This window comes from Musa acuminata, chromosome BXJ1-9 (assembly GCF_036884655.1).
Source record: "Musa acuminata AAA Group cultivar baxijiao chromosome BXJ1-9, Cavendish_Baxijiao_AAA, whole genome shotgun sequence".
NCBI lineage: Eukaryota > Viridiplantae > Streptophyta > Magnoliopsida > Zingiberales > Musaceae > Musa > Musa acuminata.
This window is the reverse complement of record NC_088335.1, coordinates 3,626,662-3,641,339: the sequence shown is the minus strand read 5'-3', so window position 1 is coordinate 3,641,339 and position 14,678 is coordinate 3,626,662. Positions and strand designations below refer to the sequence as shown.

General features: G+C 40.5%; 2 protein-coding genes across 2 annotated transcripts; both read right to left on the bottom strand.

Annotated features, from left to right (window-relative positions):
• On the bottom strand, positions 1-7,675 carry LOC135592547 (MACPF domain-containing protein CAD1-like). The gene is made up of 6 exons (XM_065082070.1): positions 6,995-7,675; positions 5,529-5,767; positions 5,095-5,290; positions 3,601-3,784; positions 1,753-1,916; positions 1-820 (listed from the first exon to the last, which is right to left on the bottom strand). Exons 1-6 carry the CDS (start codon positions 7,289-7,291, stop codon positions 215-217), a joined length of 1,686 nt encoding a protein of 561 aa, XP_064938142.1. The 5' UTR covers positions 7,292-7,675; the 3' UTR covers positions 1-214.
• A 1,908-nt stretch (positions 7,676-9,583) lies between these two features.
• LOC103997030 (protein BZR1 homolog 3) lies at positions 9,584-13,488 on the bottom strand. Its single transcript, XM_009418158.3, has 2 exons — positions 12,977-13,488; positions 9,584-10,659 (listed from the first exon to the last, which is right to left on the bottom strand). The coding sequence occupies exons 1-2, from the start codon at positions 13,214-13,216 to the stop codon at positions 9,886-9,888; spliced, it is 1,014 nt and encodes a 337-aa protein (XP_009416433.1). The 5' UTR covers positions 13,217-13,488; the 3' UTR covers positions 9,584-9,885.
• Positions 13,489-14,678: the final 1,190 nt, after the last annotated feature.

Genomic DNA, 14,678 nt, shown 5'->3' with positions numbered 1-14,678 from the left:
TACAGAAATCAAGCCATGATTTGTTCATCTCCAAATTCAAGCTGGTCCACATCTAATGAAACCTCCAACACCATAAACTCTGTGATAAACAACATTAATGACATTCTAAAGAATGTACAAGAACAAAAAAACACATGCTACCCGTAGAAAGAATGCTTCCTAGGGCGGTGACAGTGATAATACAAGAGGAACTTAGAAACAGGTCAAATCAGATTCAGTAGCTTAATAAGGAATACTTCACACGTACGACAATCTTCCCCTTTTCGACCCCCAACTTAGCACCCGTGACTAACCAGTGGCCGGGTGTATCTTGCGGCCCTTTCAACATCTCTGTCATGTCCACAATCTTCACAAGCTTGCTGTAATCTGCCGAAGCTGAAGATGATGTGTCCTCTGATTTCAGCGCATGGGTAGTAGATGGACTATGATCCCAAACCGATCTCCTTATGGTACAACCAGGGACCTTGGAAAACAATAGTTTGAGGTGCAGGACACTCCTGGCACCGAAATCCCATACCCCCAGCTGTGCTCCTGTCACTATGTAGACACCAGAGAGATCGCCAATGTTTGTTTCATTACTCTCGATTGGTGCAGTGCTAACATGGGCAAAGTTCTTCCACTTAATGGGTTCAAACCAGCGGCTGTCCTGCTCCTCAGGGCCTTGCCATCTTGGAGGGCCGATTGCGACATGGGAGTCCCAGTGAGGCAGGAGGATCTTTGGTAAGATTGCAAGATGCTGTATGTGGATGGCTAGTCGGTTTCGTTTGTTTCCTTCAAGGCTTATCCTGAGGCCAGTGACTGGTTTACGGCCAACAGATACCTGCATGAGTAATTAGGAGCTATGATATAGATATGTATGGCAAAACCAAATGATTTTTGCAGTGTTTAAGGTACCATCAATATGTATTAAGCATTAAGAAAGAATACTACTTTAAACAAGTAGAACGACAAAACCAACAGACCTACAGACTTAACTAGAGCTAACATAATATACTAACTTATTATGTCAAGATTCCAATGTCTTTTTGTCCATTATTGCACCAGCAAACCATAACCATACTAGCGTAAAATAAAGATATGACAAACTGCCAGACTTCCATGTAGGTAAACCATCAACAAGACTTATTCTTAAAGATTCTGATGTTTTCAGTCTATTTTCCTCCACGACATACGGAAAATGCATAAATCACATATCTTTTTTTAGTTTTATTTTTGTGTGTGCGGTGAGAGGGATACAACTAACTATAACTTCGATTTCTATTTTTCAAGATTAACTGAAGTCTAGAGCAAGAGACACAACTTGAAGAAATAAGTCTTCTTGGGCTTTGCAACTAGCAACTTCTGCATTTTTATTAGCGCCAGCAAATCCCAAAAATGTAAGACATTTCAGAAATGTCACCTAACCAGAAAGTTGAAGTTCTTCCCACTGACGTCATAGGATAAAATTCTATTCAAACCTGGGTTTCGTCAATCTACACAAGAATGCCCAGAAGAAATGGTGATGAATAGATGTTTACCCACTCATCACATGTTGTCTTGCAAGTAATTTGTCTACTATTTGAAGCATGATCTCTACCGTAAGATGAGAAATCATGAGCAATGAATTAGTTCTGCTGATCCACAAACATGTATATATGAAACATTAGATAAATATGTTAAACCATAAGATGATAAGGTTGCCAAATTTATGTAGCATTATTCTCATGCAACCAGTAAAGATAAACTAGTCATAAACAACCGAGTCCTATTTACCTGTTCTGAGCTAATATAAAGCTTGGGGCCCATTAAGCTAAACTGAAGAGAAGGGCACACAGGTTCCTTTCTCTGGTGTCCGGGAATATTAACTGGTGCTGGAGCCCAAACTCTCTGCACTTGGAAGTCCAAGAAATACTGGAGTTCCTCTATTGGGGGCTTATCTGGAGAAACATGTTATATAAACATAAACATTGGATGAAAACCAGCAGAACTAGAAAATCCATAAGCCAAAAAAATAAATTAGACAACAACATTTTAACTTCACAGAAGTCAACTAATCAAGGTACATGACTGACATTTGTCATCAGATTTGGTTGCTAAAATAATAAGGATTTCAAAAACGAACGTTATGAAAGTCAACGTGCAGTAGAAAAGTTGCCCACATCTGTATCCAATATCCTGTGACTCTAAGCTTCTTTGATCTCAAAGTCTACATTATTCTTATGAAAATTTCAAGGCTTTCACATATGAAGCATATGTTTCTCCTCATACAAGTCAAGAATCACAAAGAAATTCTGATAAGATGAGAAAAACCATGAAGGAAACTTAAAACATTGAATTGTTGAATTAAGTTAAACTGGTTTTTGCAATTAATGCATCTTCAGTAAGGTCCCAATATGATATTCAATGTACAAAAGTACGAGCAAAGAAAGAAAAATAAAAAATATTTGAAAGAGGTATAGCAGCCAATTTACCAATGGCCATGATTTGACACATGAGATGCTATCACATGATATTTGATGTACAAAAGTACGAGCGAAGAAAGAAAAATAAAAAATATTTGAAAGGGGTATAGCAGCCAATTTACCAATGGCCATGATTTGCCACATGAGATGCCATGTGATAGCACTAAATGACGATATACAACTCTACAAGATTATATAACTGGCAGGTTTTTCAATGTAGGATGGACTCAGTTAGGGTATCAGAGTTCACAGTCAATTCTAGGTTTGGAACTTTTTTTGTAACACTATTGTCATTTTCTCTGTCTTGTGTGGCTTCTTACTTTTAGTTGTATCAGTGTTAGGGAGTTTATCACTACTTTGATATAATTTATTTCAGAACAGTGAATAACACACTAATATTTCAGTCTAGAAATATCCAAAGGTCTTTTACAATTTTTGTGAAATTAATCATTTCCAGGAAAAAGAAACCTTAATCCATACACGTATACAAACAACAATAGATAAAGAAGGAATAGATCTAATCTCAAACTCTTAGCAATCTGACATCTAAACTATATCTAGTAACATTCAGATCATATATTATAAGTTAAAAAAACAAATATTAGTTAAATACATGCAAATAAACAATGCTCTATCACTTGAAATGAGTCATAGCTGGTGAGGATTTATTATTCACAGCAGTAGATGTTGGGGCGAAATGTTGTTGGAGTTTCTACCAAATAGTGGCTAGCTTCAAATATAAATGATGGGTATTTTAATTATTGCCATGAAAATGAGAACAAAGTTTTGGTTTGCTACATATGTTGCTAATGGATTATGTAGCCAGCTTCAAACTATTAAATATATAGAAACAATGCTACACATAAATATGAATTCTGTGCCAAAACTGATTCAACAGGACTTAAGCAATATAGATAGGCTGATTACTTTTCCTTATCAGAAAACTTATAGTCCCATGTCATTAAAAGAAAACTAAATGATGCCTTTCTACAACAAATCACTTACTCCATGTAGTGAAATATAAATTACTATCACTTAAACTTCCACATCCCTTAAAGCACAAATTATGTTAATAATTTTGCCACACCATATATTCAGGAATCCAGATGTTAATGTTAAAAAACAGATAAAAGCAACAAAGACTTAAACCAGCACTTACACTCCAAATATAGGTCAACAGCACGGGATAAATTTTGAATTCCAGGCAGTCCATTCAGAAGAGAAACAATAGGGAGAAAAGTTATATTGATGACGTCTGGTGCTGACAAAATGGTGTGCACCCAATCTGCATGGTTTTGAACAAGATCATCACCACCCCTCCTCCTAAATATTACAGTTACATCCTGCAGAAAAGGAAGCATTCCTTTAATGATATAAGAATGAAATTGACAGTAAAATATTGGATACTGACAGAACTCCAGCAAAACTGTTGTTGCTTTGCAACCTCTTAAACAAATAAATATCACTACTTATATGCATGAACAGTCTTAAATCAAATTAATTTGAATCAAATCATGCTTTTTTTTACATTGATCCTCACCAGACCTTGTATTGGCAGGAGCTTCGTGCAATATATATATATATATATATATATATATATATATATATATATATATATATATATATATATATGTATATCCTTTTTTAACAATCTTAAATCAAATTAAGCCCAGAAACATGCCTGCTGGGTGTAGCCAACCCAATTAAGTTTTCAGCCAAATCAGTGCCTGGCAATCACAATATAAATAAGAAACTTCACAAGAAGGGGGGATATTCCAAATTCCAATAAAATCTAGACAGGTGGTTCCTGATTATCTGGGATCATATCAGAGACAAGCATATGCCTTAGTTTGATATTTACTTCATAAGAACTTTATTCTAGAAGTCCTTCTCCAAGGTAACTTAAATTAAAATCTCAACCATAACATGATGACTTGACGGAATCAAACTGGAGTCAGTTACACATCCTTTGCAAAGCCTACATAATTCAATATATATTACATTTGCCTATATGGATTCTAATTTTCTGAACCCTTCTGTTAAAATCAAGACCCTCCCCTTATCAAAGACAATGCTGTGGCTTTCATAGTTTGCACTCTGACATATTTGCGCTCTTACCTACCAGCACAGTCAATTACCACCCTTTAATAAAACAACTCTTATGCCAAGCACAGGACAAAAAGAAATCACAGGTAAGTTACAAATGTGTTTTCTTTATTAACAGAACAAGTACTCCAAATTTTTAAGGGCAAGTCTAGTAACTACAAGATTGAAGGCACTGGAATGGTTATTTTAGATAATGAGATTCTGCTAATTTTAGGTAGGGCATGTAAAATGTGGAAATACCTTCAAAGCATGCACACGGAAACCTTTCGTGAATTATTTATATCTACATTCAATTAAATGCACATTAATAAGGCAATTATGAGTCTTCATTTAATCCAGAGTGGTTCTTTAGCTATCAGATATTGACTCATCACTGTACGGGATAGTCATACGGATGACACAGACCTCCATCCTCAGAGATGCAGATCTAGATGGATGAGGTGGCATGTCACTGTTTCTAAGAGATGGATTTGTTAACATGAAAATAACAACATGCATTATATAATATGACACAACATATGCGTTTCAAAATAACAGAAGCACTAACCTTATCTTTGTAATTCAAGGGGGCATTAAGTGACTGGTGTTCCAAGTTCAAGAATCTCTGATCCCCAATCTCCTTAACATAGTTTTCAATTTCTGACACTGATAACTGGGATGAATGGTGTTGCTTGATATAAACCTCATCTTTACCACCGATAGTAACTGATGTGATAATATGGGTGCCAAAATTCTCAATGAAGCTGAACTAGGAGAAAATGTAGAACCCAATGATCAAAAATCAAGAAAAGAAGAAATTGCAGAAAAGAAGTTCAGGTTAGATAGCAGTAAACTTCACCATGGAAGCTGAGAATTTTCATAACAACAAAAGCAATATATCCACTTTACATAAGAAAAAACCTCGAACTTGTTCTATTTTGTAAGAATGAATCATGATAACAATACCTAGTCATGATGCAAACAAGTCTATTACCTACTAACCTAGCCAACGATGGTGGGTCCCAATTGCGAGGAACAGAACGCTTGACATCATCGCGGAGAACTAAATCATCACTCATAAGCTTAGCTGTATATAAAGGGAAGTGGAAACCATCCATGGCGAGGGCTTTTGTTGCTGCAGCATCCACTTTCCAAGATCCAGTTAAACTGAACATTGAGTTAAAGCTGCCAAGAGGTACTGTGCCAGATAAACCTGACTTCTTATTGAAATACTCAGCCATCTGATGAGACACAACAGAAAATATGGTAACTAGTTTTGAAGCACCAAAGTTCCCAAGGTAAATTGAACCCATGAGATGCATAAATTGTTCGAAAATCACATCATGAGAAATGGTAACAAGTTCCTCATACAAGGTTGCTTAATTTAGTACAATTTATAGATGTAATCATGTAAAAGCTGGGATACACAATTGAAACATACGTTCTCTTTAAATTCACCAGTGGGCATATACAGGTTTTCTACATCACAATCCCGTTCTTGCAGAAATTTTTTTCATAATAATTAGCACAAGCTTTCATAATAATTGACCTTTTTTCCTTCTTGGAAATGTTGGCTGAATTTATTTGACTTTTGATATGCTTCCCTCAGCATTGTCCATTTCCAAACTAAGTCACTTGACTTTAGAACAAAATTTGACATGCAACAAATTTAGTTTTTTCCACTCTTTCCCATGTGTGTATCTTGTTCAGAGTTCCATGAGGAGGACATGCATTGCAGAAAATTAGATCTTATCAAATAAATGATTTATTTGAATCACCTTATACTTTTATCATCAACAAATTGTCATTATACAAAATGGCACATATATAGAAAGTTCCAATCTCCACCGTTCAATATGTTTATACTTAGTAATCTTCCTCCTTTCTTAACCTACTCAACATCTTTCCCTCTTAAACAGAAAGTCTACTAGTATAGGCCATATGATCCTTTTGACACCCCTCACCTTCTAATTCAAAAAAGATAAAAAGACTAGTGATTCTACAAGTTCAAGGTTACGTCCATAACCTTAAAAAGAAGTTGATTGTAAGGGTCATAAGTTAAACATTGAAGAACTTGAGACATCAAAAAATTGACCATTTTCCTCCTCTTGTAGTCAATGTTATATCCCAACCTTTTCTTCTATGACATCAAAAAAAAACAGAGAAATTTTCAGGTAATTTTCAATCGGAACTTCTCATATTATAATGAAAAAAATAAAATTCACGTATCCCATTACAAAACCTGACAATTACACCAACAGAAATATATATATATATATATATATATATATATATATATATATATATATATATATATATATATATTCTATTATTCAGATTAAAGAATTGGTCATAATCGACCAGCACCCGGACTCCGAAAACCCTTTTTGTGACATGAGTGCAAGAACAGCCTAGATCATGTAATGAATCACGAGAGCTACCGATCGATTTGGATTAATTCGATATACCTGCTGGAAATTGCAGACACCGGAGGACTCCCGCCAGTCCCTATCCCTCGAGATTTTGACGTCCGAAGGGACAGCGCGAAGAACGATCTGGCCGCCGCCGCCGTTGTCCGCGATGACCAAACTCTCCGTGCGGGCGTCGTCGAGCAGGACGAGGCGGGACCCGGGGGCGCCCTTGCAGTAGAGGAGCCGCGCGTCGGAGGTGACGTCGAAACCCCGGCCGAGCGCCTGCGTCGCGCTCGTCAGTGTCGCGATCAGAGACTCCGAGCCCGCCGCAGCCGCCGCCCGTGTCCTCTCCATGACAACAACCCCGCCCGGCTCGCCGCGGCAGCAGTGCTCAAACGCATTACACAAGGGTTCATCTCATCGCTCTCGCTTCTCGTCTCCCCCGAACGCTGCGTCGCCCACCTACCTCCCTCAAAATGAGCGAACGGTGACGGAGAGGGAGGATGAGGGGATTCGACGATGGAGATTGACTTGGGGGGCGTCAAGGCGAGAGGGTTGGACTGGCGAAGGGCGGACTTTTTGACCGCCGCGATCGTCCTAAACAACACAAAGATGAAGAAGAACGCGTTTTCTGAAGAGGGATCTGAAGTTGACCGCTCCGCACAAGCAAAGGACCGACGCCACATCCCTCGCTGCCTACTCTTTGGAACTCCTGGGTTTCTAGGGGTGCGGCTCCTATGTGAGACCCAGCCAGCAATCAGAGAAACACGTCTTCTCTTTGGCTAGATTTTGGGCTCCACACGCCCTGCCAAGTACTCACAGTTGAGAGATGATAACTTAAGCCCTGCCTTCTGTCGCTTGCCATCCATCCTTGGGTCAATCCCCGTCTTCTCGTCCCGCTCCGTCTGTACTCGTCTCTTGGTCGCCATGATCTCGCTCTTTGCGCGCAACGAAAGCTTTGATCCGGCGATGCTGACGCATCGCCACCGGCGTCCTCTATGGCCGACCATGGAGACGTCCCCGTCTCTCTCGCATGGTGAAAGAGGTCGCGATCAAGAAAGGTTTCGGATCGAGGAAGCTGCACCACTGCTGCTATACGAGGTCTGGTATAATTTGGCCTGCTTCAATAATAATAACAATAATAATTATTATTATTATTATTTCTTTAGAGATAAACAGGAAAAACGGATTTTATGATCAGACACAACTTTATTAACTAAGCTAAATAACATCTTTAAATATTATATTTTTTTTATTTATTATAAAAAAGATATTATTGATGTTGTAGACAACCTAACCTAACGTGATTTTGACTTTTATACGTAGAGTTATCCTAGGTGTCTTCATGATGAAAATATCAAGACATGTATCAAAACTGAAGTTGAAAAAAAAATTTCGATCCAATTTCTTTCACATTCAAGATAGTAACTAGAGAAAAATTAGTATGATAATCGACGTTAAAAAGTGATATTCTTGGTAACCGTATCAAAAGTAAGTTTGTATATCTAGTGATAAACGAACATAATATTTTATAAAAAAATATTTTTTAATTATTTTTAATAATCTATTTTTATATTTTTGTCTGTGAATGTGACAAGAGAAGAAACAACCGATAACTATCTATTTTAAACTCATGTCCATGTGGATAGACATAGGAGAGATAAGTTTTGTTTACACGATCGACATGACTGCGGACGATTATTAACCTTAATAATCACCCTATCAAGTTTTATATGAATATTAATGTTTGAAGAATAAATACCCGGATGATTATCGACATGTGAGCTCCACTTAGCTCACACATAACATGTTAACTCTACTTGATTGTCACCTTAACCCATTCACTTTATACATCATAAGAGATACGGATCTATTAGGTTGACAGCGTAACACCAATATGAGAGTCAATTCAGCTCCATGTTACATAGGTTGACAAGAAGGCTAACTCTATAAGTCATTAATTTTTATGACCACATTGAAGGTCGGGCAATGTGCATGACCGTCACTAGCATCAACTCTTAAGTATACTTTTAAAATATCGATTAGGTTTTTATATCATGGACTAAACATTTGATCGAACTCTTTGAATCTATACTAACTTAGGCATCGAAGGAGCTTACGAGCATGTCCCTATATAGTTTTGTAGGGTACTAGTTTGGATCATCGAGATTTTTGATAGCTCGATGAAATGAACTCAGAAGTGAACCTAAACAAGAAGAAATTTATTATGATCATCGAGATTTCTGATAGCTCGATGAGATGAACTCAGAAGTGAACACAAACAAAAAGAAATTTATCATAACACATCGGATCATCGAGATTTCTGATAGCTCGATGAAATGAACTCAGAAGTGAACCCAAACAAGAAGAAATTTGTCATAACACATCCCATTATAAGGCTAATGTTTCATATGTGATTTAATCATGGTTTTTGGAAAAAAAACAAAACCTCTCTTCTATGGAAACGCATGCGAATGGTCTCCTTCAATTGCAAATACGCGCAGGAATCTGTATGTACGTGAAACCTTTCAACAAATCCACCCCTCAGTGTCGGACAACAAAGTTGCACATTCATGGTGCGTGTGGACAGCCAGAAAAGACACAATGTCCTAAGAGCTAAACCAACAACACAGCCAACATCGGTCATCAAAAGTTAATCCGCGAGTTGATATAATTTAGCTGGAGATTGAAGAGCAATACCAGTGATTCAAACTCAGCATGTACGAGAAACATGACCCACTCAGTTTTCGCCCTGTGACATACATGTTTTGCTTTTTCCCTTCACACACTCTATATAACATACACCAGTTTTTCTTCAGAAAAAAAGTGGTTAAAGCTGAAGGCAAGAAACTAAAATCATCTCTCTTGAATCCTCTCTCTATCTATCTACTTCAAAACAAGAAAAAGATAACAGAAGACAGGGGGACGCTGAATCGATCGACCGTCCGTCAGGCAACAGATCTGGTTTTCGAACTTCCAAGAGTGAGGTCCAGCTCATCGGATGCACACTCCTCATGGATCATCTCCCCTTCCCATGGCTTCACCAACCCGGTTGCTGTATCGGTGCCATTACTGCTGCTTCCAAATTCAAATTCATCTGAACCACCATCAGACATCTGAACATCACCATGGCTGTGGCCACCGGGTATCGGAGAGCATGTCCCACTCTGTCCTGGAGTCAACATTCGGGAGCCACTGGCTTCCTTATAGAAGACAAGAGGATTAGACGATATAAGGCTGAAGGTAGGTGAAGAAGGACCACCAGAAGGAAGGCGCAAGCTAGCAAGCCATGCAGACTGTGGAGTATCTTGGTGGCCAGGGCTTGGTGGCATGGAAGATGGCAAGAAAGTAAGGTTGGAGCCAGCCCAAGTTGGGTGGATGGCTGGCGCATCCCAATCAGTCTTGATGCGCGAGGATCGGGCAGTGGGAGAGCTCAGTGGAGGGGTTACTGGGGCACTTATGGACCCTCCATGTACGTATAGATGATGGAGGTCGGGTAGCTTGGAAGAGGTGGATGTGGAAGACGCGGATGAGAGACTCTTTAGCCATGGAACGAGGGAGTTGCCTTCTGTGCCGCTGGTTAAATTCTTCGCGTTAGTGATCAAGGTTGAAGACATAGGACTTGCCAAGGTGGATGAGGCCGGGCTTGGGTTATAGGAGACACAAGGACTTGGTGAAGCCGAGGATCCAACGATATCCACGTGTTCCACTGGCTTGCATCCCTGCATATTCATATATGGTTGAAATTTTAGCTCAGTTGCTATTTGGAATTGCCACTGAAAGAATGTCAAAGACAATGTGTCAATCTATGCAGCAAAACTAAACATACAAGTTGCCATTCAACATTTGGGAAGATCTGTTTGGCCTGGATTACAGTTCACATGATAGAAAGTAATAAATATCAAGCAGCAACATATTAGACTGAACAAGTTGCAAATTCCAATACAATAAAGCTGAAATATTTAAAGTTTTTAAAACAACTGGACCATTAGTACCCTATTTAACAAGCTTGACTTTTTTTTCACTCAAAGGATTCATCTCTCATGTTAAGATTGTTAAGATCACCAAAGAAGAAAATCTGGGAGCTGAGCTTGGATTGTAAGACTTCCAATTTACATTTTCCAACTAGTGCTTGGATTGCAATCAAGCTGAGCTGAACTTTGCTCTGTTCAAGTTTTGTCTCAGCCTATAATACTAAGGGAGCTCGCGCTCCACTCGAGACTCGAGTCAAGCTTGAAATGATGTTTCAGCTCCGCACACTAGAATTTTTACAGAGTCAAACTTGGATCAAATTAAACTCAACAAGAATTCATTTAGGAAGACCTGGATGGCCCAATATACAAAGTGTTGGTTTAAATGTCAACTTATCAGTTTAATTTTGGTAAAGCCAACTTTGTGTTTCTTGTTGAAATAGTATGCTTTTCATCTGCTTTTAATAAGTGGAGCCAATTTTTAGGTCCCATTTCTAGAAAAAAAAAAATATTTAACTGTTCATCTATTTGTGATTGGAAGCAAGACGTGGATCTACCATTAAATTTTTTTCATAAGTAATTTTACTCAAGACTATAGATGAACTTGGCTGAACCCCAAGTTACTCAAACATGTTAACTCATCTGCAACCTTAACTAGCAGTAAGAGAAAAAAAAAGGAAAAAGACAGGGTCAGAATCCTTCTAGGGTAAAAAATCTGACAACATTTGGCTAGTCCCAAAACATGACCAAGATTCAATCTAGAAAAAAACTTGGTTATAAAGAGACGCTTTATCAATCATTATCAGGAAACCATCACATTTGCCCTTTCTTTTCTTTTACTTTTTGATACTTCTTTCTTTATAGTTTAATTATGTGAAATCATGTTCTAAGCATGCTACTGCTTCGAACGAAAATTATGGCTATGGCTGCTCAGATCATTGCTCATCGGCCCAAAATTACATCTTCTCCAGCTCATTTTTACGTTCCAGCTGCAATCCTCATTGTCATCCCCAATTTACTTAAAAATATCACTCTGTACAGATTCTCATAACCGCTCTAATTGTTCATAAAGACTTTTTACACAGGTACAATTAATGCTGAAACAAACTCACCATTCGTGTATCAGCACTCTCTTCTTAGGCTAATTCTAATCGTTAACCACCTAATACCGATTCGAAAAGCCTCATCATCCATCTTTTAGTGGAATTAATTGCACAGACTGTTTTGTTCTTTTTCTATCTAGCAAAAGCACCTTTCTTGCAAGCTAAACATCATTCCCTGGGTTCTCCCAATTGGTAAAGGCGACAACAAAGTGGGCCAAATACCTGAGCTTAGATACGGTGAGCACCACTTTGCCTTCAATCGGAACCCCCTCAAGATCTCACTTTTCACCTTCCCTCCAATTCAAGCTCCGGTAGTTCGCCAGAACTACCCACAATACAATAGAATTTCCATCCTTCGCTATGGTGTTCGTGTGCCCATAATCCTTCCTTTAGTCCCCAGCAATTACTGTGTGATAGAAATATGAGATAGGAAAGAGTCCTAAAGAAGGAACCCAAAAGGCCTATGCTCCCTCCACGATGCGCGCGCACACACACATGTCTCTTTCGGCGCACCGGGATTCCAGTAAAGCGGGTGACTTTGACCAACAACGAGGGAACGCACCCCGTCCCACCGCCCTCCCGATACAGAAAGGAACATCGGCGACGGAGGGCACTCAGTGCCGTGAAACGTTGGGTCGCATGCGTACAACCCCTCACGATGAGAGCCTTCAGATTACAATATGTCCCGTCCTGCACCGAAACGCGTCCGGAGACCGAATCGGGCAATTCCAACCATCAATCAGAGGGATAGAAAGAACATGTCTACAACATCACGTGGCAAGCTCACGTTAGTTGTTCCGCGAGCCAGTTGCTAACGCGCACCGCAGTGGCGCATGCCGGCATCTGCGCCCAACCCGCACCGGCGAGTGAAGGCTTGGACCGCACAGACGCACGATGACCGAGGTCCATAATGAAATGATGGAGAGGAGGAGAGCAGCCGAGGCGGCGGTGGTGGAAGAGGTTACCTTGCGGTAAGTGGTGCCGTCCTCCTCGACGGCCCACCCGGCCTCCTCGCATAGGGCCTTGAGGACGGCATTGTTGTCGCAGTGCTTGGGGAGCTTGTAGTTGCCGTACATCCGGAGGCCCGCGTAGATCTTCGCCGCGATCGCACGCCGCCGCCGCTCCCGCCGCTTGTTGTTCTCCCTCTCCCTCCACGTCGGCATCCTCGTCCCCGACGTCATCTCCTCCACCCTCCCTTCCTTCATGGCAGCCGCACCACACGACCGATCTCTCACTTGACAGCAACCAAACGCAAAAAAAAGGCCAAGCAGGGATCGGCGACCCCCACCGACCAAGGCTGTATGACGTACGTCTATGTGGATCTACCGATAAAGGATCGTCGAAAGAATACGAACTGGCAGAGCGAGAGAGAGATCGATCGGGAGAGTCGATGCTCGCTCGGATTTGGGAGCGGTGGAATAAATTGGGAGGAGGGTGAAGGCCGGCACAGGTGTGAACAGACGATAGAGGATTGAGGCGTGATTGAGATGCGAATAAAGACCGTGCAGCCGCAGCCGTTTCACATGACCCTTCGGAAATGCCGTGGGACGTGTCCGCGTGTGAAGGAGGTCACGTTGTTTGACCGCTCTTTCCCACCCCGGCTGGAGACACGGCTTAAGCAACGATGAGAGAGGAACGACGCTGGACTAGCATTCGGGGCTTAAGTCGGGTATCGTCGTAACGAAGGATACGTGTCTGCTGCTCCACCGAATCAGTGGACTCTAATTCCGTCTTTATCAGCGAAGGTGACATGAAGCGTGCGGGAAATGTAACGTCTAATGACCACTGTTAGTACCAGTAATTCTCGAAGCATGCATGATTCTGATGCAGGAGGAAGAAGTCTTGTCTGCACGGGGAACACAATAAAAAACGATGCGTTTGACATCGTCAAACACATTGAATAGAATTGTTGTTGGAAGATTAGGAACAGCTTTGGCAGTAGATAACCTACAGTCTTTAATGGAGTTATGTGACGTATGGGGACAGTCTCGTGGCGGTTCTTCGTGAGGAGGACAAGAGAAGCGGGCGGTGCACGGAGATGACCGGAAGGGGGTGGTGGGACAGGCCAACTCCACGTGACCTGTGGGGGGGAGGGGTGTGGTCGTCGTTCGGCATCGACTACTAGTGGCGCCGTCCCCCAAGTGCGCCGGGTGCACGTGCGGTGACGGAGGTGGGGATGAGAGAGTACCGTCAAAGTCGATCGGGGGTGGGGGGCCAAGCTGGGCGCTTTTTTCTTCTTCGTCGTCGTCGTCTTCCCACTTCCCCGTCGCACGCGGCATGGGTGGTGGTGCGGAGTCAAAGGTGGCGGGTCCCGCTGACGCTTGGGGACGGAGTCACGTGTTCTTATCTTGTCGTTCTCAATAATGTCAAAAAACAAAAAAAAAGGGTCATAGTTTAGGGTGAATTCTTTTTAATTTAAGTTTTTTACTCTTTATTTTTATTTAATTGGGAGATCTTACTACAACGATAAGCTTGCTTCCTAGATCTCCGATCGAGAGGAGTTAGTGCATGTGATACGTTTTTTTTTTAATAATATATTTAGTTTTTATATTTAAATATTTTATCTGAAAAAAGTATTTAATATTAAGATTTTACGTAATGATAGTCCCTTTTTCTTTTTTGGTAATTGGACAGCAATATATTTCATCTTTCATCGATTAGTAAGAT

Bases quoted from the DNA above. Each gene is read 5' to 3' on its own strand.
- LOC135592547 (XM_065082070.1), bottom strand. From the start codon at position 7,291: ATGGAGAGGACACGGGCGGCGGCTGCGGCGGGCTCGGAGTCTCTGATC. The intron at 5,768-6,994 runs GTATATCGAATT...GTGTCTCATCAG, and splicing joins GTGTCTGCAATTTCCAGCAG to ATGGCTGAGTATTTCAATAA. The intron at 1,917-3,600 runs GTAAGTGCTGGT...ATGTTTCTCCAG, and splicing joins TGTTGACCTATATTTGGAGT to ATAAGCCCCCAATAGAGGAA.
- LOC103997030 (XM_009418158.3), bottom strand. From the start codon at position 13,216: ATGAAGGAAGGGAGGGTGGAGGAGATGACGTCGGGGACGAGGATGCCG. The intron at 10,660-12,976 runs GTAACCTCTTCC...ATGAATATGCAG, and splicing joins ACGGCACCACTTACCGCAAG to GGATGCAAGCCAGTGGAACA.